The following is a 24,294-nucleotide window of genomic DNA, read 5'->3' as shown; positions in this document are numbered from 1 at the left end:
CACGCTTCATTTTCTTTATCCAACTCCCTGTCACATTAATGATAAAATATTTTAAACTGTGCTCTATCAGCAAATGGCAGTACAATCTCTAGATTAGCCATTAACTAACATGGAGAATGAAAACAGTTTGTGTTGCTGACATGATGCACCCAGAGAAGTTTTACTTGGAATCACATCCTCCAGTCTCCCTGGCCCTTATCTCTGGCTTTGGGCTTCTTTTTCCCATGCTGCCAAAACAAGCCTAGAAAGGCAATGCTTCCTTTGCACCATCCGAACCTCTATGAGAGCTGAAGCCACGCTCTTTTGCTAGGAGAAAAGAAAGAAACAGGATTTAAAAATTTATTATGCTCCTCTGATCTAGAAAACCGAAAGGGGTCTAGAGGTCAAGAAGCTTTAAGTCACTCAAAGGGAATAACTCTGGTCCTCAAATAACTCTTTCTGAAGTTCTTTCTCATTATGATCTGACATCCTCAGCTGTGGTATGTGCAATTTTTTTTCTAGCTTCAAATAAAAATGAACTTCATTAAATAAATCAGTAAAGAGTGGATATATATGCATATTTTTTTCTCAACTAGACTTTCTACCAATTAGTAAAATTTCCCCAAAGTTTCCCATTACCTTCCTTCAAAATCACTTCTTTAAAATAACTGTATCCAGATGCTTTCTTGACTCTTTTCTGCCTTGTGCCCCTCCCCCATCTGCACTTGGCATTTCAGGGTTTTCTCATACGGTTTCTGGCTTTGTGTGTAGCTCCCACACCTCTTTGGTCCAGTGCTGTCCTATCTACCGCCAAAGCCACTGGCTGCACGTGGCTACCAAGCACTTGAAATGCGGCTGGTCCAAACGGAGATTGTTCTAAGTGTTAAAATAACTTCAAGTTTGGAAGACTTAAGTATGAAAAATAATGTGAAGTCTCTCAATGGTTCTTTTGAAATGATAATATTTTGGATACGGAGTTAGAGAGCATATATTCTTGAAATTAACTCCACTTGCTTCTTTTTACTTTTTGAAAACGTGGCTACCAGGACACTTTACGTGACACATCTAGCTCGAATTGTGGCTAGCATCATATTATCGGATGGCGCCTGTCTAGTACTGGGTTGGCCAAAAGGTTCGTTCAGTTTTTTCTCTAAGATAGCTCTAGTACCACTTAGTTGTCTTTAACTTCATTCAAAACAATTTTGTTAGACTGTATGTGACAGCTGTCATATCGGCGTGCATTTTAAAAACGACTTATCAAAATTGGTGGTTTTTCGTCTAGCCATTTTAATATTGAAGATATTAAACGAGTTTAATATAAAACGAGTTTTTTGGCATATTATGCTTTACTATTTCAAGAGTAAAAACGCAACTGAAATGCACAGAAAGATTTATGCAGTGTATGGAAAAGGTGCTGTGACTGATCAAACGTGTCAAAAGTGGTTTGCGAAGTTTCTTGCTGGAGATTTCTTGCTGGACGATGCTCCATGGTCCGGCAGACCAGTTGAAATCAATAGCGATCAAATCGAGACATTAATTGAGAAGAATCAATGTTATACCACGCGGGAGATAGTCGACATACTCAAAATATCCAAATCAAGAGGTGAAAATCATTTGCACCTGCTTGGTTATGTTAATCGCTTTGATGTTTGGGTTCCACATAAGTTAAGCGAAAAAAACGTTCTTGACTATATTTCCACATGCGGTTCTCTACTGAAACATAATGAAAACATTCCATATTTAAAACAAATTGCGGGGACTTCCCTGGTGGCACAGTGGTTAAGAATCCACCTGCCAATGCAAGGGACATGGGTTTGATCCCTGGTCCGGGAAGATCCCACATGCTGTGGAACAACTAAGCCCATGTGCCACAACTACTGAGCCCGCGTGCCACAACTACCGAAGCCCATGCGCCTAGAGCCTGTGCTCCACAGCAAGAGAAGCCACCACAGTGAGAAGCCTGTGCATCACAACAAGAAGTAGCCCCCGCTTGCTGCAACTAGAGAAAGCCCGCACGCAGCAATGAAGATCCAATGCAGTCAAAAATAAAATTAATTAATTAATTAAAATAATAATAATAAAACAAATTGTGACGGGTGATGAAAAGTGGATACTGTACAATAATGTGGAAAGGAAGGGATCGTGGGGCAAGCGAAATGAACCACCACCAACCACACCAAAGACCAGTCTTCATCCAAAGAAGGTGATGTTGAGTATATGGTGGGATTGGAAGGGAGTCCTCTATGATGAGCTCCTTTCGGAAAACCAACTGATTAATTCCAACAAGTACTGCTCCCAATTAGACCAACTGAAACCAGCACTCGATGAAAAGCGTCCCAAATTAGTCAACAGAAAACGCATAATCTTCCATCAGGATAATGCAAGACCGCATGTTTCTTTGATGACCAGGCAAACACTGTTACAGCTTGGCTGGGAATTTCTGATTCATCCGCCGTATTCACCAGACATTGCACCTTCGGATTTCCATTGATTTCAGTCTTTACAAAATTCTCTTAATGGAAAAAATTTCAGTTTCCCGGAAGACTGTAAAAGGCACCTGGAACAGTTCTTTGTTCAGAAAGATAAAAAGTTTTGGGAAGATGGAATTATGAAGTTGCCTGAAAAGTGGCAGAAGGTAATGGAACAGAAGGGTGAATACATTGTTCAATAAAGTTCTTGGTGAAAATGAAAAATGTGTCTTTTATTCTTACTTATGAAAACCGAAAGCACTTTTTGGCCCACCCAATAAGTCCTGAATGCAATGATGCCTGGGAGTTTTGGTTGAGTACATGCTCTGTGATTGACCAAAATGATTATTATTAAAAGACTGTATCAAGTAAAGCTCTTGATCTAATCAATCCTGCAGGAGGCCCATCAGGCAACTCCAGACATTTCAAAGAGCAGTGAACCTGGCCTCGTGCCGTGCATAATCGTATTTGTATTGAGATAAAGGTTTGATGAGCCACACGTTCATGTGGAGATAGAGGGCAAGTGGAAATGATTCTGCGAGTCGTAGGGCTCAGCCTCCCCATTGGACCAAGTCCTACAGGGAGCACGAGGGCTTGGGAGCCTTAGCGTAGAGTCAGTCTAGTGGTTGTGGGCTTGGGTCTTGTTGCTGAGCAGCCTGGGTTCAAGCCCTATCTCTGCCTGATAGTAACTGTGTGGTTCATCTTGGACAAGTCACAACCTCTCTGTGCCATGTTTTCTTATGTTGCGGTGAGCAGGGGCTACTCTTCGTTGCAGTGCGCGGGCTTCTCATTGCGGCGGCTTATCTTTTTGCGGACCATGGGCTCCAGGGGTACAGGCTTCAGTAGTTGTGGCTTGCGGGCTCTAGAGAGCAGGCTCAGTAGTTGTGGCGCACGGGCTTAGTTGCTCCGCGGCATGTGGGATCCTCCCTGGACAGGGATGGAACCCGTGTCCCCTGCATTGGCAGGCGGATTCTTAACCACTGCACCACCAGGGGAACCCATAGCTGCTATCATTATTAATTCACAATGCAATTGGAAGTGGCAAAAGGTGCAAGTGAAGCCAAAACAAAAAGTGAGGCGAGGCCAGGAAAGAAAGTTGGATGTGGGTGGAGAGATGCAGAAAAAAGCCTGTGAGGTACCACAGGTACGATGAGGTGAGGATGAGAGCAACTTTGCCCCGCTAGGATCTTTCACAGGAACTAGGCCCGTCCCTGGCCTATAGGCTTCAACAGGGACCGTGGCTCACAGGCTGCATCCACCTAACCAAGGGAACTATCTGATAATTTTAACAGCTTATGGATTTCCCCTTCCAGTTATAAAAGGAAAGGACAGTTACAAAAGCAGGTTTCTGGACTAGCTTTTCTTTTCCTCTGCTAAAGTTTTTCATGCTATTTTCAACTGCAGAGAAGACGTTCAAAAACCTGAATTCTTTCTTTCTCATCCATTGTATCTTCTTAGCATCTAAAGCAGAAGTTGCAAACTACTCATCTGTACGCTGAATTGAGCCAACAGATATGTTTATTTTGGCTCAGTGGTGGCCAGCGCGGTCGTTTAAAAACTTTTAAATTCATTGCCAACATTTAAAAAGTGGGAGATTTCAATTACAAAAGAGATTGATTTGATGTTTCTGCCTAATATTTTCTTGCCTAATCCTCGTCTGGTCTGAGTGTTTTTTTCAGTAGCAAAATGTCAGGAGAACCAGAAAAGACCTTGAAAAAGCCACAATCCTCAAAGAATAGAGAGAGTCACTTGAAATACTAGAAAACCAGGCAATGCTAGCCCCCCACTCCCATAGGGCAGTGACTCACAAAATGTGGTCCCTGGACCAGCACCCTACATGACCCAGGAGCGTGTTAGAAATGCAGACTCTCAGGGCCACCCAGACCTCCTTCCTGAATCTGAGACTCTGGGGGCAGGACCCAGCGATCTATGGATTAACAAGCCGTCCGGTCCATGCTACAGCTCTAACACCAATGATACAGGGGAGCAATCAATGAGAAGACAGCTGCTGTCTCCCCACACTCTCTATTGTCCCAAATTAGCCTGCCTCATTCACTTCCTTGCCTGGCTCTCCCCATAAGGCATCCAAATTCTCAACTCCAATAGTGAAACGAACTCCAGTAAGAATAAGTACACACAATTTCTTAATGGGGTTAATTTTTGCAGAAAATGATCTGGCATCCTTCTACCCTAAACTCAATGAAACAGAGTGGAATATGTAGTGACTTTTACCTCTAGAATTATATGAAACATGACCAAAAGGCAGCCTTGCCTCTCAAGGAATATGAATCAGAAAATATTCAAGATGAAAGTCAGTGACCTCAACTCCCATTTGGATCTAACCTGGCTCGTGTCACTGGTGGAGAATCAGAGGTAAAGAGAAAGTGAAGCAAACTGGGGCCTCACCTGCAAAGGTGAGCAGTTATAGCTTCTTCATAGAGCCGTGGTGAAGGTTAGCAGAGTTAAAATATGTGTCCAGCACAGGGTAAGTGCTAGATAAGTGCTTTTCTCACTAAAGAAACACTGGGTACACACGACAGTGTATGTTTCTCAAATAATCCTGACACTCAGATGTTATTTTCCTTTTTCTACAAAAGATGAACCTGCAAATTGGGTGATACGACTCCCAGGCCAGAGGAAATCACTAGCTCAGGCTGAGGGGATGCAGGAACCACAGGACTGCAATATTCCATCTCACCAAGACTGAGCTTGCTGTGAACTATACAAATCTCTCTTTTCCAAAGAATACAACCAACCATTTGCGATTCAGGAATATGGTCAGTATGTGGGCCATTAAAGTTCTTTACCAGCTCCCTGGTCGCTGCACTGCTGGTAATGCATGAAGGGGGTGGGGAGAGGAGGTCAGATCGGTCTATGTCACTTCCATGCGGCTTCTTTAAAATGTCCAGCAGTGGAGGGATGGAAACATACAGTGCAATTAACACAGCCTGTGAATTCTGCAGTCAGGGACAGTCCAGCCTCCTTTACAGAGATAGCTCAGGCTTGGTAGGCGGTAATCCCATGAAGCCAAGTAAGGGACCTGCAGATTTCCAAGATCTCACAATTCTGCTTCACAGTTAAAAGCCATCAGAAACAGTTCAGCATTCTCCAGATCTCCTTAAAACCCATGACATCTGGGGCTTCCCTGGTGGCGCAGTGGTTGAGAGTCGCCTGCCGATGCAGGGGACACGGGTTCGTGCCCTGGTCCGGGAAGATCCCACGTGCCGCGGATCGGCTGGGCCCGTGAGCCACGGCCGCTGAGCCTGCGCGTCCAGAGCCTGTGCTCCGCAACGGGAGAGGCCACAGCAGTGAGAGGCCCGCGTACCGCAAAAAAAAAAAAATGACATCTGATACCTTAAAAAGTCACTGGGAGTACTCAGTTACTTATAAGGATTCAAACAAAATTCAGCGTATTTCACAGTTTTGTGTTTAAATTTGAAATAGGAACAAATTTAATCTATCGGGAAATGTAAAAAAGGAAAATAAAAACTATGGTCAGAGAGGGGCATGGATTGCATAAGACTATGCACAGCAAAGTTGAGATTTTTAAAAGCAGCCATTTAAAATAAAGTAGAACATCTCTCATCTCATTATACGGTATACCACCCTAAAACCAGTGAACACACCATGATGGACACGCTGAGTAATTTTTAAGTAAATACCCCTGCATATTTTCTCACTGCCCTTCCCTTGACATGCTGTACTTTACAAAAATTCATGTCCAAGTTCAAAGAGAAAAAAAAAAAAAGAAGAAGAAGAAGAAAGACAGACAGCATTTTTTAAACAGCCCAGCCTTGGAAATATGTACAGAATTTATGCATGTTTCAAGCGCTCCTTCTCCTTTGCCAGAGGGTGTAATTAAAGGCCCATAGACAACTTCCAAACTGAGGCCAAGAGAATTTCAGCCGAAGTCAATGGGAGTTCAGCACCCTGACCGTGCAGAGGCATAGCACGCCCAGCGAGGAATAAATAACTCTCTTGGCAGGGAGCTCGGGAAGCACAGGGACGAGAACATCTCACATTAGAGCCCACATTTATAAAAGCAAAATTCGTTCAGTCGCCTAGAATCAATAAGATAATAATCGTACGACTTGACACAGCCCGGGAGGGCAGGGCGGTGAGCAGGCAGCCTGTTTCTAGGACGCTGGCGGAGCTGGGTCTCACTTGGACATTCTGGATTACTTTTTTCCCCTCTCTGTGGACACAGATATTACGTACACCCTAAGTGTACAGCATTTTTCTTAGTTACCTGTGAAGTAAGAACCCGCTCACAGCAGCTTCAAGGTGGGTGGCAGCCAAACACCAACCTGCCATTGAGCTCAGGGGGTGCAAGATTGGTGATGGAACCCACGGGGCCCCAGTCCCTCGGGGGTCCCCCTTTTCAAAGTCAGCCATGAGTCTTCCTAGTGTGTAAAGATGCATCCTTTTCCTACAACAGGCTCCTGAGAACAAGCCACCTACTTCACCTGGCTTCTTCAACTGGAGACAGAGCCATCTAAGTGTGGTTCAGACCAGACCCCAGGTTGCAGCAGGCTGGATTTCCCCAGGACGGCCACAGGGGTACCTCCATCCCAGATGCTCTTCTCAACTGACCTGGGCTCTACCGCCAAGAGAGGAGGGTCTTATGTCCCTCCCCTGAATCTGGGTGGGTTTGTGACTGCTATAACCAGCAGAATTTGATAGAAGGGACACTTGGGACTTCCAAGGGTAGGAATAAAAGGCCGCTGGGCTTCCCGCTTGTCTTCGGGACCTCTGAGCCGCCACGTAGCACGTCTGATTACTCCGAGATCACCTCCTTGTGAGGAAGCTCAAGCCACACTGAGTTCCGTGTCAGGGCTCTGGGCCAGAGCCCCGGCCGAGGTCCTGGGCAACAAGCGGCACCAACCACCAGACGCAAAACTGAAGCTGCCTTCAAAGGGTTCCAGCTCCCAGACCTCAGGCACTGAAGACGCTGTCTGCTCAGTGGAGGCCCAGACAAGCCATCCCCACCATGTCCCGGCTACTACATTCCTGACTCACAAAGTCTGTGAGCAAAACAAGAAACGTCGTTTCATGCCTCTCACCTTTGCGATGGCTTGCTATGCAGCACCGGTAACTGGAACACCCTGTTTGGATGATTAAGGGTCACTTTAACCCTATGCAATTTTTACTGCATGCACTTATTTTCGAAATTAAACCCTAAGGAAGAAGGGATTCTCCCCTCTCTGTCTGACCTATGCAATAAATGTGTTATATAAAGGAAGGAGATACTGTATTCATAAATCCTCACTGTACTTGTTAGTAATTACAGGATTTTTCATAATGAAAGGAAGGCATCTGTTATCTCACTGGTGTATATGACGAATGGGAAATGACCAATATTTGAAATTCAAAACCAGTTCAACGCGAGGCTAAGAAGCGACCTTAATAATTGATAAGAAAACAGTCACCCTTGGCAGACACGAACACACCATCTATCTCATGAGGTGGGAATCTGAGCCCAAGCGTTGCTCTTACATCATCTGTTCCAGACCAGGAGCAGTGTGGTAGAGGGTGGCAAGGCAGAGACAGCAGGACAGTGGGGTGGACACCCCTGCATGGCCCTGAGTGCTCAGGGGAGAACGCTCCGCCCGAAAATGACAACGCAACGGGTGAGGATGCCTCCTGAAACTGTCACTCTTCCTTTCCTGTCTGCTAGGACACACTCAGTCAGCATTACCCAAAACCTCTGTTCCTCCCTGTGCCCCTTCGGTGCAAGTTATTACAGGGCAGGGGCTAACACAACCACGGGGCACAACTGTGCTCTAATCCTGGTTGGTTTTTCTTTCTCGCTTCCAATTTTGTTTATTATAGAATCATTCAACAAACATCTACAGAATGCCTGCATCGTGCCAAGCTCTGTCGAGGGCACTGGAAATACAGAAGAGGACAAGACTTACAAAGTCCCTGTCTCAGGGTATTTATACAGTAATGGAAGAGAAGACCAGTGAATAAGTGGACAATTAATGAAATAATCTCAAATAGTAGTAAGTGCTACAGAGGGAGCTCTGCTCCACTGCAGCAACCCTGGCATGTCAGGATGGCTGCCATTGCTTCAACTCAACCAAGACTCAACAGGCCACAGTGAAGACATGACGATTCCAGAGAAAAGGGACAGCTGTAGGTCCAGGACTGGGTCTCTCATATAAAGACAGGGGGAGCATCTGCCCTTCAATGTGGGGAGTTTCCCAGAGAGGTAGGGGAGATTACTGAAAACTAAAATGACAGATATGGTATAAGCAAATTCAGTCCAGAGAGAGGCAACTTTGGGTGTGACGTAAATTTGTTCCTAAATCTATCCTGGGAAGTATGCTTAAGGGACTTGGAAACATTTTTGGCAAAGAAGAATGGCATTAAAAAAATAGAAGGCACAGATAAGATGGAGTGTTTTTACCCAAGGCGTTTTACACAAACCCCTTCTCAAGGGCCCAGTAGTGTGTGATACGGATGCGCAGGGAACGCATCCTCCACTGCGTGGGAACACAGCCAGACACACCAACCGTATGTATGAGGCAACCACACTGAGGACCACACGACTATGGAAAAGAAATGGTGGTGGCGGTTCTCAAAGCTGAGGGGTGAACACTAGCGATGCTACCAACACTGCCCACCCTCCTTCTCCTGGACACACAATAGGGCTGCATTTTCTTCCACTGGATTCGGTAGGGCCATAAGACAGAGGACCTTCGTGATGGCAGAAGACAGGTGGCCTGCATCCCAGCAGGGCCTCAGAACCACATCTACCCACAACACTTGCTGCTCCGAGGCGGCTTGAAGAAAAAGAAACAAGTGTTACAAACACAGGAAGTTTCACAAATGTACCTAAATCAATTTTTTCTATTTTATTTACATTATTTTTATATGTCCTTGTAGGAATTTCAGCTTTAATATTTTAAAATAAGTTGCTAGGGGCTTCCCTGGTGGCGCAGTGGTTAAGAATCCACCTGCCAATGCAGGGGACACGGGTTCGAGCCCTGGTCCAGGAAGATCCCACATGCCGTGGAGCAACTAAGCCCATGCGCCACAACCACTGAGCCTGCGCTCTACAGCCCGCGAGCCACAACTACCGAGCCTGCGTGCTGCAGCTACTGAATCCTGTGTGTCTAGAGCCCATGCTCTGCAACAAGAGAAGCCACCACAATGAGAAGTCCGTGCACCACAACAAAGAGTAGCCCCCGCTTGCTGCAACTAGAGAAAGCCCGCGCGCAGCAATGAAGACCCAACGCAGCCAAAAAAAAAAATTAATTAAAAATATTAAAAAATAAATACGTAAAATAAAATAAGTTGCTAAAATACGTAAACATCACTCTCCTTTAGTTTCCACCTGTGTCACAGGGGCGTGGCTAAAGTAACTGACAGTGGCCCACCCACCTGGACGTAACAGAGGCACAGGTGAGCTCCTCGGAGGTCACCATCCTCATCTCTCCTCCAATGCTCTTATTTCTAATACTGTGCATTGTAGAGAACAGGAATACTATTTCTTTCTTCTTTTATTCTGGCTGTGCCACGTGGCTTGCAGGATCTTAGTTCCCCAACCAGGGATCAAACCCGGGCCCCCTGCAGTGGAAGCGCAGAGTCCTAACCACTGGACCGCCAGGGAAGTCCCAGGAATACTATTTCTGCGGCCCAGGGCTCATAAAGAATAAGATGGATGGGACAGAATCAAAGAGTAAAGGAATGCTGATCTAGATTTACTAATTAAAAAATACTCTTTTAGGTTTCTTAAACCACCGGGTCCATGAATATTAACCCTGTGCAAACATCCCACACGTGGGTGTAGTGAAAGAAACAACTTCATTATTTGGGTTTAAAACCAAATATATCTAGTGGTGACAATTAGACTCTTTTAGGCTTTGATGTAATTCACAATTTTGTGCAGAATCCTACCTGCCACAAATATTTACAGAAACAAGTTCTATATCTGTATGTATAATATATACATGAGGCTCAAATTTTGGTCAACAGGCAAGAATAAGCACCAAACACTCATTTAAATAGAACATATTTCCCACCTAACTCTTAAAGCAGGAAGTAATTTAAGACCAAAATACAAATGGATGAGGAATTTTACATTGATTCCATTTGGGGGCAAATAACCACAATTAGTGGAATCGATTTCTAATACCCTCTCCCATAATTTCTGGCATTGGACTAATAACTGTCATAGTTTTTCTATCACAGTTCAATTTAACAAACGTACTAAGAGCTATTCAAGTATTTTAGCATAGTGTTTTTTTGGTTTGTTTGTTTGGGTTTTTTTTTTGCAGTACGTGGGGCTCTCACTGTTGTGGCCTCTCCCGTTGCGGAGCACAGGCTCCGGACGCGCAGGCTCAGCGGCCATGGCTCACGGGCCCAGCCGCTCCGCGGCATGTGGGATCTTCCAGGACCGGAGCACGAACCCGTGTCCCCTGCATCGGCAGGCGGACTCTCAACCACTGCACCACCAGGGAAGGCCTAGCATAGTGTTTTTGATGAGATCATAAACATGATATATTGTGCATTCAAGTGGAATAGAAGCCATCAAAAGACATCTCATGGAGTACTGGGTCTACACAGTTTCTAACTTAGGGGACCAACCAGTTGAAGGAGCATCCAACACAGCAGGACATGCCTGTGGAAACCAATAAATATCAAAAAAAAAATGCCCTCCTCAAAATGTTATTATTCTGAGACTAATTCTTTATGTTAATGAGGAGTAATGTAAACAAGGGCAGCGGCCTTCAGAAGTGTTTCTTGGCTGAAAGCGTGCCCACACTCCAAAGTCCCCAGATGCAGCAGAGCTTGTCTACAGTTTGAGTACAAAATGCAGAAGTGAGATCCACGCTGAAATTCTCATTTCCCTAAGGAGCAGTCAGATGATCCCTGCTGGTTTTGACTAATCAGGATAATTTTCATGATTTGGGGACTTTCCAGCCCGTATGAATGGTGGTGTTGTGTACTGAGAATGCTGCTATTTTCAGATTCAAAAGCACAGAGGAGAACTCGCGTTGTTTGATCATTCTAGTTTCTCCAAATTTGTTTAACCATGAAAATCCTTTATAAAACCAGAGCTTTCTCCCCCTCACTGACCTACCTCACATTTCTCCATCGCTCGTTATTTTAAGGCTCACAGACCATGAGAAGTCATTTTACATGCTCCAGTTCAGAGCTGCAGCCAATATAGAGGATTTTTCTTTTTTTGTTTTCCAGGCACAGAAAAAGCCTCCATGGAAGCAGAACTGAGAGGGTCACTGAAGATTTTGCTTTTCCTTATTGGAATATTTACTCTACAAATCCACTGATCTCTGTTATAAATGGAGCATTACATGAAATCCTGAGAGGGAGGAGGGGGCCCACATGAAAACCCAAGGGCTGTCTCAGCAACACCTGAGAACAAGCTAATAAGTTAAATTTACTGTATGTGCCTTCTCACATTTTGACACTAGTGAATAGGAAGCAGACACCCTGGCAGACAGGCCACCTTGACTGTACTGAGAAGTCTGACGACAAGCTCTATAAAAACAGTTCCACCTTGTACACTTATGCAGCCTGCACTTTGCTGCTTTGGAAATAAAACAAAACCAACCCAAACAAAAATGCCCCAGGCGACAGTGCCGGCCACAGAACTGGTGCCAGAAATCCGGGCAGGACGTTGCTAGCAAAGGAATGTCATCTTTTCAATATGGAACAAGGAACAAGGCTCTAATGGGGCAGGGCTGCCAGAACCCAGCCTTTCCCCTGCACTCCAGACAACGCGAGCATTGTGCGGGCAGGAGATGCACACAGATTTTTATCCACCTTTCTAGATATTTTTCAGGGATGAGTTCTAGGGTCCAGGGAACACAACTTTCCCCCATTCTGGCGTTGCTTATCCATTGGACATATCTAGCCACCTTTCTGAAGCGGAAAAATACTGAACCAAAAAAAAAAAACAAAAAGACACAGCTCATAAAAGGCACAAGAGAAATTCCAATCCCAAGGAAACTATTATGACGAAAGAAGCCCAGAAAGAAGGAAATGGCTAGAGAGATGTGTGATTTCCGTGCTGTGAGCGTTGTGTTGTGCTCGTGTAACTCTTGTGCTTAATTAAGGACGCACATTTTTGGTACAACACGAAAACAGAAAACAACTATCTCACACGGTGCTCCACAGAAGGGCTAGCAATCCTCCAAAGCTGGAGGAAGACGTGGCTTTGCTGCCTTCATGGGAGCCGTGTGTCCATCTCCAGCCGTCTGCTTGCCGAAGGGGTTTTCTGGGGTCATTCTGGCTGCACGTGATTTCTGCCTTGTGGGCTGACACTGCAGTCGAACCCCTGATAAAGGCCTCCCTCTACTGGGGAAGGCCTTCCCGGTCTCTCAAAACGTCAAAACCGAACATACTAGGGAATGAAGATGTTTAGGATCATAGACTTGAAAAGATAGTTTGATGAGATTCAGGGAAAACTACGGGAACAATTGTATAATGAACCCTTGCTGGTTTCCACAGTAACCGTGTCAGGATCTGCAACAGATTCCAAATCAAGGACGTGAATGGTAGATTGGTGCGTTTTTCTCACCTGTGAAATGGAAGTAAGAAAAACCCTCTTCCACCTACTTCTCTAATTTTTATGAGGATCAAATAAAACAGCTAAGGCGGGAACGCTCAGCTCTCCACTAAATTCACTATTGCGTTCCCATCGCTAACCACTGGCCTGTCCCCAAGCTCATGGCTAGACTCCATCTCCTGCAGCTGGCTTGGTGCTGCGACCGGGTCCTGACAGTGCCCTGTGCGCCCCCAGGACTGGCTTTCCCCTCCCCTGTGCTCTCCTTCCCAGTCTGCCAGCAGGAATCAGACGCAGCTAAGGGCCTAGTGGATGCTGAGCTGTAGCACAGCGAGCAGCCTGCCTTCCTGCTCACTGTGTGCAAGAGAGGAGGGACCAGCCGGGGACACAGGCCTTGAAAGGTTACCTGACGAAGAAATTCTGTACCAAACGTGGCACACTTTGGAGGGCTTTTTCCTAACTGCAGCAAAGCTCAGCTGAACTGAATTCCATAAAGTGAAAGTGCTTCAGAAACACTTAGAGGCAGTATAAGTGTGAGGTATTTTTCCTGTTTCTGTAATTTTATACAGGTCTGCAGGTGAGGAGAGAGGCAACCATACAGAGAGGGCAGACAAGGGACGCACAGCCTTGCCCTCGGGAAGAGCAATACAGGGGCTGGCAAAACAGGAGCGCCCTTGTTACCAAAGGGGAAAGGTGGAGAGGGGATAAAACAGGAGCTGGGGATTAACATACACACACTACGATATACAGATAACCAGCAAGATAACCTATAGAGCACAGGGAACTCTGCTCAGTATTCTGTAATAATTTATATGGGAAAAGAATCTGAAAAAGAATAGATACTTGTATATGTATAACTGAATGACTTTGCTGTACACCTGAAACTAACACAACATTGTAAATCAACTATACCCCAATATTAAATAAAAATTAAATTAAAAAACCGAACAAGAGTGCCCTTGCCAGGTGATTCCACTCCTCATGACTTCTTTCCAAGACTTCAGCCAGGAGAAGGAAATATAGAATTTAAAGCTCCCTATTTAACCGCTCCAGTAAAAGGTTTAGGGAGACGGCGGAAACACTCATCTCGCCAAAGTAACTCAATCATAACTTATGATGGTGTAAAATCTATTTAAACAGAAATGATTTTCTGTCATAATTTCTATCACTCTCAGGAAACCCCAAACCATATACTTTTATTTCTGTGACAAAAATACATTCTTGTTTTTGTTTGGTGAAATTATAATACATTGTCGCAATTCATTTTTAGATGATGGTCTCCAGGAATTTTGTAAAAGTAACTTATTTCGCACCCCCCCAAACCCTGGTGGCTCCACGCTTGCTTTAAGTCAGAAACATTGTTGATTTTTTGCTAATTTTTTCATTGACCAAAACTCCTTGAAACATACACTTGGGACATCATTGGGAGTAAGCCATTTTCAAGTCAACAGGTTAATTATGAATATCGGAGCTTGTTTCTCTACTGTATGACAAAGGGAGAAAGCTTTACCAAAAATTACAGACTTGAGGCTTGTTTAAAAAAAACAGCAAATGAGAGTGTTCTAGATATTTTTAAACAACAAGCAGGCAAAGTAATTTAAACAAGCATTTATGAACTTGTAACTGTTAAAAGATTTACAAAGCCACGTAAAGCCACCAAATTAAATAAACTATTCTCACTCAGCCAACATGGGAAAACAAATATAGGGCTGCAGGAGAATTCAGAATTCACCCTCCACTTCCTGTTTATTCCTATATCAGAAGGAAAAAAAAGACAGATTTTTCCTGCTTTTTCAATCCAAAATGATTTCTCAAGTTAGAACAACATTTGTCCAGCAGCAGAAGTGTTTTCTCCTTCTGTAGGAACTAAAACTAGAAATAGCCAGACTGTCATTTCAGCTGTCTTGATGTTTCTAGATATGAAGGTAGATTCTAGATGTTGAGATTGTTATTTTTTTTAAAGCACTAGAGCCCACAGTATTTTTGAGTATATCGATCTAGTTGCTAATCCTTAAGAGTTCGCTTAAAGACGGTATCAAAAAGAACATATCATTTGCAGTGAAGGGCTAACCTTGAGGTGAAAAGCAGAAATTACTAAGGAAATGAGCTGGATTTTGGCCACCCAAGGCCTTGTCCTGTTCACAAATTTCATAAAAATGTTCATGAATATATAATCACAAATCCTACGTATTTAGATGCAATTCATTATATAATTAGATAGAATATATAAAATTATACCACTATGTGCATTACCATAGAATTAAATCTTATTTATTACATGTCATTTATTACTATATTAATTACTATAGAATTAGATCTAATTTATGATTAAAAACACTTATTCAGGCCCTACTATGCACAGAGCACTACGGTTGGCATTGGTAATAAAGCTCGGACAAGAGACCAGCCCCAGTTTTCCTGCAGTTTACAGTGTGACAGAGGCTGGGAGCAAACAAACAGCTGCATAATAATAAGTTAATCACATGACTCAGCCATAAAAAAGAACGAAATCATGCCATTTGCAGCGACGTGGATGCAACTAGAGATTGTCATACTGAGTGAAGTAAGCCAGACAAAGACAGATATCCTATGATATCGATTATATGTGGAACCTAAAAAAAAGGATACAAGTGAACTTATTTACAAAACAGAAACAGAGGGGCTTCCCTGGTGGCGCAGTTGTTGAGAATCCGCCTGCCAATGCAGGGGACACGGGTTCGAGCCCTGGTCCGGGAAGATCCCACATGTTGTGGAGCAGCTAGGCCCGTGAGCCACAACTACTGAGCCTGCGGTCTAGAGCCCGCGAGCCACAACTACTGAGCCTGCGCGTCTGGAGCCTGTGCTCCGCAACCGGGGAGGCCGCAACAGTGAGAGGCCCGCACACCACGATGAAGAGTGGCCCCCGCTTGCCGCAACTGGAGAAAGCCCTCGCACAGAAACGAAGACCCAACACAACCAAAAATAAATAAATAAATATTTAAAAAAACCAAAACAACAGAACAAACAGAGTCAGAGATGTAGAAAACAAACTTACGGTCACCAAGGAGCAAGGGAGGGGAGGGGTAAATTGGGAGACTGGGACTGACATATACACACTACTATGTATAAAATAGATAACTAACAAGGACCTACTGTAGAGCACAGGGAACCCTACTCAGTGCTCTGTAATGGCCTCTATGGGGAAAGAATCTAAAAAAGAGCAGATATGTGTCTATGTATAATTGATTCACTTTGCTGCACAGCAGAAACTAACACAACATTGTAAATCAACTCTACTCCAACAAAAATTAATTAAAAAATAAGTTAACTACAGCTGGGTTAAGTGCTACAAAGGAGAACAGAACACGTGAAAGAGAAGGACCTAATGAGGGTGCCAAAGAAGGCTGCTCTGAGGACACACAGCAGTGAGCCCTTCTGAGTATCTTTCATGCCCGCTGATCCCCAGATGCCTACACAGGGCTGTGCAAAACCAACCTTAAGAGAAGGGATAAGTTTCCACATTTCCATGCAATTCTTCACAGACTATCCCAAGTTCCCTTGTTTTCAGATTAGTCTTTAATTTTTTCCTGGAACGCTCCTCTCCCCTGCCTCACCTGGAAAATGCTCACACGTCCATAAAACCACCTCTTCTGTAAAGCCTTCCCTGGAAATGTCAGAGGGATACGAGTCTCCTTCTCCGCACCCGTCAAGCCCTGCAACTTCAAGTGTCACAGCACACGGCACGTGCACTAATTTTCTCCTTGCCCGTACATACACTCATCCTCTCACTCAGTAAATATCTACTATGTACCTATTATTTAACAGGCACTGTTCTATGTACTTTCTAAACATTGGGACACAACACTGGGAACAAAATACATAAAAACTTTTAATTTCTGTACCTAGAGCCTGTCTCATTGAAGGTATTTAGTAAATGTCTGATCAATGAGAGAATAAATAAGTTCTCCCTTGTTGGCCAGTTTTATAAAGGAGGACAGCTCTTTGGGCCTATGAGGGGACCTACTCTTTTTGGTTCAAGGACTGAAATAATGAACTTGATGGCAGGCTTCATAATTCAGCTTTAGCTACTACAGCATGCAGACGTTGTCCTGTTTTTGTTACTGTCTTTAGTGTGTTATATTGTTCTTGGGACTGGATCTTGCAGCAAACCCCTAAGCAGAAGCAACTGTGAAGGGCGGGCAGAGACCGGAACGGTCTCCAAACAGAGCATAATGTTCATGTTTATGGATGCTGATTAAAAACAAAAAAACAATGTCATCTTAAATGGCCTCGGTCAAATAAAATCACCAAGCACGTTTATAGTACTTAATAGAGTTCTAAAATTAAGTGCAGACATCCATCTTCCTGATTGCAAAACTCTTTGTACTGAGCATACTACTTGCCGTCTGCCAGGAAAAAAACCCCAAACCAGCCCAGTGGCCGAATGCTGTCCTGGAGATGAGAGCCTCCTTCTTCAGAGGCAAGGAAAACAAAGGCAGATAAGAAAATGGATGAAATGAGCCCTGAGGGACTGAGGGGGCTGGTGGAGTTTACACTCTTCAAGGCTACTTTAAATAGCAGGCTACCAGCGTGACCACGATCAAGCATCCCTCTGTGCCTCATGGGCTCCCCACGTGGGCTGGGCGCTGGCTCAGAGATGGGAAGTTTCCACCCACCAAGGGCAAAGCGGAGAAAACAAGGACTCAGCACCATTTGGGAGTGTGCCCATGGGTGGAGCCCGTGTGTTAACTGTCCCTCCTTGGGAAAGACTGCCTTGCAAGCTCTTCCTTCTTTTACTTATTCATGTAAAATGTCATTTCTTTTATGAAATGATCAAGACCATAGGGTTGTTTCCCTTTTGAAGTACGCTCCCACCTGTTTTTGTTTTTCATCTGTTGCCCCATGAAACCCCCAAACTGGAATACAACACACCGCTGCTTCCTACCCACTGTTTCAGTGTGGCTGAAGCAGTGAGGAATTTTCCAGACTAGGATTGAAATCCAGCTGTGTGACCTTGGCCAAGTTCCTTAACCTCTCTGAACCTCAGTTTTCTCATGTTTAAAATGGTGGTCATAAAGCCTAACCCCCTGGAGGGCTGTTGTGAGAATTAAATGAAATATGAGTATAAAATGTCCCCACGCCTGGTACAGAGAAGGTATCCAACAAGAGCAGTTCCCCCCCCCCCACCCCGCTACTCACCCCAGGCTTGTAAACACCAGGGACTCCCACGCCACACAAGCTATTCCTAACAAGAAATCAGTGCACTTACTGGGTTCACTGTTGTAGTGTTTGCATTTGGTGTAGGACGGGGTTCAAACTTGTGGATTTGTTTTAGTTTTCACAGATTTGTTGAAGCCCAGAGAAGTTAATGGACACAACAAAGAAGGGAAGAAACGGCCCTAGAATCCAAGTTCAGTTTCTGACCTAAAATACCCCATTACACAGCCGGCTCCTTCGCAGCCATGAGCTCTCTCCTGCCTCCCTATCAAATCAGGTCCCCCTCCGTTATTCTTTACCAGACCATCCTATTCATTTTCTTCCAACTCTAAATTGTTTGCCTGTCTTCTGCCCTTGTTCCAGAAGGAACCTGTCTGTCACATCCACTGCTGCATCTCTGGCGCCCAGCACTGTGGCCCTGGAATACAGTTTTTGGAAGAGAATTCTGCACAAAACCAGGGCATAATACAAGAAGGTATGTCAGCAAATGTCGGCTCTGGCATCCTCACCCTTTTGCAGGGTGACTCTGCCACTTCTCCCCATAAGAGGTGGTGTTCACTTCTCTACCCACTGAATCCAGGCTTAACCACGCTGGGCCAATGGGACACTAGCGAATGTGATGCAACCAGAGGTTTGCACACTGGTGCTTGTCCTGTCTTACTGATGGGAACCTGCCCACCACCACATAAACAAACGCAGGCTAGGTTCACGGGTGAAGAGCCCCAACATGGGGAGAGGGTCCAGTCATCCTGTCAAGGCCCTGGTCATGTGTGTGAGGCCATCCTAGGCCCACCTGGCCCAAGCCAAGCCAGCCCAGACAAGAAGCTCTGCGCAGAATTGTGACAGATAATAAGTGCCATTTGTTTGAAGCCAACAAGCAGAGCTTTTTGTTAGGCAGGAAAAGCTAACTGATATGGAAGATCATAAAATACATCCCACAAACCGCTCCAAAGTAAGGTGCCAGGTGTTTCTGGAAGTAGCTCACTTATAAGGAAATTGCTAATTTCTGGCTTTGGATTGACAAGGAGGTGCGAGCTGAGCAGGAATGAGAGGTGGAGGAACAACTGAGAGGGAGAGTGGTCCTGAAGCTGTTGCCATGGTGCCCGGGCAGGCAGGGATGGCGAGTAGCCGTCCTAGGCCCACAGTCCACCAGAAACAGCTGCTGCCGCCTTTGGCATGAATGCTTTGGGCCATCAGCTTCTGAGTTTTAGAAACTAAAAACAGGACATATCACCATGTACTTTTGCAGAGGTCAGGAAACTAGACCCAAGGGCCAAACATGGTCCACTGCTTGTTTTTATAAATAAAGTTTTATTGGAACAGAGCCATGCCTATTCATTTACATATTGTCTATGGCGCCTTTCATGCAGCAATGGCAGAGTTGAGTAGCTGTAACAGAAACCATATGGCCTTTGAAGCCTAAACTATTTACTGTCTGGCTCTTTACAGAATCAATTTGTAACAACTCCTGTACTAGGTAATCAGGGGAGGTTCCACGCAATGGCTGGGTCTTAACCTGAGTCTTGAAGGAAAGAGGCAGTGTTGATTTGGGCACAAAGGAATAGGGAATTGCTGAAAGAACATTACAAGAAGGAATACTGAGATTATAACCAATGTTACATGACTGTGTGCAAAAGTAATTATAATAATTTCATGACAGTACAAACAATAACTAAGCAGATATACCACTTACTATGTGCCAAGTATATGCTCTATAGTCACTCATTCTATCCTCACAACAATATTAGATGGTAGGTGGTATTATTATCTCCATTTTTCCAATTGAGAAAAGAGAGCAACACAGAAAATGAAAGATGCTTGCCCAAGGTCACAAAACTAGCAAGTAGCCTAGCCAGGATTCAAATCCTGGTGTTCTCACTCTAGATTCCATACTCTTTGAAAGCTACAAAAATGGAAATGTAAATAGGATAAAGGCCAAAACTGTGCATAAATTCTAGCTATGAGCAATGAGATTGTCTCTTAAAGACACCTGAAAATCAGCTTTATTACTTTATATCATGAAACGTTCTTGGCTAACTATACCACATGTTCATTTTATGTACCCTTTGTCCCCTATAAAAATTTGCCATTTGTCCTGTTTAGCTGGAAATCCCCTAACAGGACATCACTATGGTACAGCTAGTGGTTATGATGCCATGGTGATGCTGTGTCAACACAGCAGCCACTGGCCATTCCCAGAGGTAGCCCACAACCCATTCATTAAATTCTGAGGCTAATACTGCCGCTTGGTCCCTAGGGAGACAGAACGTTCTCTTCCCCAAACAATAGTCAATACGGTCATTCCGGTCATGACAGGCGGAAGCTACTGTGGATACTCCTTTTTAAAGATGTAAATTGGGTTCTGTTTGGGAATCCTACTTTACAGCAGGGGATCCCAGCCCAGAGAAGCGATCTTTGATCTCCAGCCAAAGGATGGGCCAGCCCTTACAGGTCAACTGGGGGCCCACGGTGTATGTGCTGTAGCCCAAAATGGTATCATGCCTGGGGCCCATTATAAACAACCAAACTAAAGATAGGCAGAATTCCCGAAGAGACGTTGTTTCTTGATTTGTTACCTCATAATCACAGGGAGAGAGTTCTAACAGATAGTCTTCAATGATACTAACTCTTTATAGACTAACGGAGCTCACATTGATATACCTCTTTTAGAGAGCACCCTGGCAATTCGTTGAAGCCTTAAAAATGTACAGAGCCATTGACTTAGAAATTCCACTTCTACTAATTTATCCTAAGTAAATTGTCAGAGATAAACATGAAGGCTATTTATTAAAGCATTATTTATAGTAGAGAAACACTGAGAACACCTCAATTGTACAACAGGGGATTCATGAAATATATTACGATATAACCATAAACCACATTAATGGCATAGCCATAAAAACTATGCAGTTGTTTAAATTTTGGTCATGAAACATTATTAAATTTTAAAAGAAAGTTAAAACCAGTATACAACATAAAATTCTATCCTTGTAAAAAAACACCAAAAATAACAAGATGCACATACTAATAGAAAAACAGGTTTAACAGGGGTTTTTCTCCCAGGCTAGAACTATGGTTATTTTAATGTTCTATTTTTTTTATACAATAAATTCTGCATTGTGTTGGTAATTTTTAAAATGATAACAAAAGTTATATTTAATTTTTTTATATATTTATATATATATAAAGTTATATATTTTTTCCTTTGGCTGTCACATTATACTTTTGCTTTCTCATGTTTTTCAGTTCTATGAATTTTGTCATGTTTTCCCAGCAAGCCAAAATGCAGACCAGTCTTTCTCAACAACCAGGGGGAAAGGCAGTCCACATTTTCAGAGACCCACCCATAGTTCAAAAACCCTTTAGTCGGACGACTGGTTGGCAAGCTCATCTGACTGTTTTGGGCTTATAGTTCTTTATTAAAAAGGTACACCCCAACAGGACTCTGCACAGCTTTACCAAGTTCATCAAACTTGCTTGTGCTGCTACGGGTTTTGTTTTTGTTGGGGTTTTTCCTAAAAAGAGACAGAATCCCAAATTAAAACAAGAGGTCAGGGAATTAGCTGACTAAGAGGTGATTACAACAGTCTGTACTTTACAGAGTGTGAAACTGCTTAATATGTAGGTAGGGCTTGGGATCTGGCACGAGAAGACACGCTGGATAATTTCTTTTCCCAGGACATAAAAGGAGCAGGTAAACTGAGTTGTAACGTCCCTCATTAAGGTTTCTGGTCATGAGATGACAAAGTTTTTTGAAATAAAGGAGTGTCTTTTCATTTAACTTCCAAATGAGCACTAGACAATGATTTATTCATAGATTGCACAACAAATGGACGGAGTGGACTGGGATGCTGCTGAAACCTTCCCAGATCTCAGGATAAATTTAAGTAGGTTCAGCGAGGGGTTACCAATAATAAAGTACTAATTAGATGCACAGATGCTTTGATTTTTATCCAGCTGCCAACTGGTTGCCGTGTTCTCTTCCTTGACCACCATATCTGAGGCTACTGGAAGAAGGGGCATTCCTTTCAAACCAACACAACCCCAGAAGAAGAGATATTCCTAAGGCTGTAATGAACTTCTCCAAACCGGCCTCACCCTGTGAACAAATTCATGTTTATTCAAATGATTCGAAAAGGAAGGAAACCTTGCATAATTTCTTTGAGGGGCTGACACTCAGGTGGTGCTTCAAGCTGTATCTTTCAGCACCCAGGATGTGTCAGGCTGTGTGTGAGGTGCAGCTGGGGTCCCGGGTCCCAGGTCCCGGTCCACTCTGTTCCCAGGCCATCAGACGTGCCGGGCGGGAGACCGAATGCAAAAACGGCCCCAGCTGTCCTCCCCCTGTATTCCCGCCTCTTATCTTGTGACTTGGAAGCTCCTCCTGCTAAGAAGTTGAGTTTATGTTCTTACCTGTTGAGTACAGACTGGCCTTCTGACCTGCTTTGGAATGTGTCAGAAGCATGAGTGTGTCCCTTCCGAGCCTCTGGAGGACTCGTGTAGCCCGACTCTCTCTTTTGGAACCCTGCCTGCAAATAACTGGGGCCAGCCCGACGGGATGAAAGGTCCCCCACCAACCGGCAGCACCCTCAGAAGCAGAGCCCACCAGCTAACCTGCGGTGGACCTGGTCCGTGTGGAGCACGGCTAGGACCACACGAAACCCCCAGAGGAACCTGGCCGAGAGCACCGGCCCGTGAGTTGTAAGCCAAATTAACAGTTGTGGTTTCAACAACAAGGACCTCCTGTACAGCACAGGGAACTCTGCTCAATATGACGTAACCACCTAAATAGGAGAAGAATCTGAGAAAGAATAGATGTGTGTATACGTATAACTGAACCACTTTGCTGTACACCTGAAACGAACACGACGTTGTGAATCAACTGTACTCCGATATAAAATAAAAAATTAAAAATAAATAAATAAAAAGGCTGTGGGCTCAAGCCATTCCTTTTGAGGACTGGCTCCTGACCCATGCACGCAGTAAGTGCTAACTCTCCTCCGCTAAATACAAAATGCCTTGGAGCAGCTGCGGGCAGGGAAGGAGGCTGTAGTGCTCCAACGTGTCTGCACTGATCAATGCATCACGCGGTTTTGATGCATAAACAGCACACCTGGAAAAAAAAAAACCAACAGCACACCTGAACTGCCATCGGCGGGAACAGAGAGAAGCCGTGTTATCTAGGGAAGGGCTGGCTCAAGACAGCCACAGATCCTTTGAAAGACTATCTGTGGATGAGTTGGATTTGCCTGTGAAGTCATTCTTTGTTTCTCTTCTCTCTTTAAAAAAAATAAGAAGCCCTTTCACTTAATTAAGCCTGTTGGACTCGATTACGATTGTCTAGTTTGATTCAAAGCAGCCACATAGACTCTCTGACACATGTTCAGCCTCCATGACTCTGTAGGCTGGAATTTTAAATCCAGCTCCCCCGAATTTATGACGCACGCACACACAGTAGCAAGTCCCCACAGGCTGAAAATCAAACTGTAATTCAAAGGCCACAGGGCTGAGGAAACAGCCAGAAGATAAATCCCCATTTCAACCTTGGACTCTCTGCAAGTTGATTCAGGGGATTGTCAGTCATATTTAAAAATGAAATAAAACTACAAAGACACCAGACGGCATGTTCTAAAGAGAAATAGGGGATGCTTTTCAGGACGCCTTCAAAAGGCTCTTGCGACCTGAAAAGAACTGTTACGGGTTATTTTAAGGGCCCTGGAACATTTGGCTCCCATCAGACATTTGCAGAAGTTTCTGAATTAACTAATGAGCTCTAAGGAAGACATGAAACCATCACACACAACCCAGAGCACCACACCGATTGGAGGTGACGCGACAAGATATCAAAGCAGCCCAGTCCTGGAGCTGGGCACTCACCTTACACCCCTCGCAGGCGCTGACCCCGTAGTGGTACCCCGATGACTTGTCCTGGCAGACGAAGCAGGGCTTGTACACCCGAGGGGGAGGAAGTGGAGACGGAGGGCTTGGGACCAGTTCCTCGGAGCTGGTGCTCTGTGTTTCAATCGCTACGGTGGAGATGGGAAGGGGGAGGAAAAAGAGAAAGCGTATTTCAGTTCATTGCTTTTTCACCAGTGAGTTCATAGGCCTCTGCCCCCA

The 24,294-nt window shown here is 44.4% G+C and overlaps 1 protein-coding gene across 2 annotated transcripts in view; it reads right to left on the bottom strand.

Annotated features, from left to right (window-relative positions):
* RARB (retinoic acid receptor beta) overlaps positions 1-24,294 on the bottom strand; it is a 185,576-nt gene that overhangs the window by 129,114 nt on the left and 32,168 nt on the right. For both annotated transcript variants that reach the window (XM_060011566.1, XM_060011565.1), the window contains exon 2: positions 24,055-24,203. Coding sequence is in view for 1 of the 2 variants with exons in the window: in XM_060011565.1 (XP_059867548.1) it covers positions 24,055-24,203 (149 nt within the window). In the remaining variant the exon portion in view is untranslated. The remainder of the gene's footprint in view (positions 1-24,054; positions 24,204-24,294) is intronic.

The sequence above is a fragment of the Delphinus delphis genome, chromosome 4 (assembly GCF_949987515.2).
Source record: "Delphinus delphis chromosome 4, mDelDel1.2, whole genome shotgun sequence".
Classification (NCBI taxonomy): Eukaryota; Metazoa; Chordata; class Mammalia; order Artiodactyla; family Delphinidae; genus Delphinus; species Delphinus delphis.
Note: the sequence above shows the minus strand (reverse complement) of the source record. Positions and strands in the feature narration are given on the sequence as shown.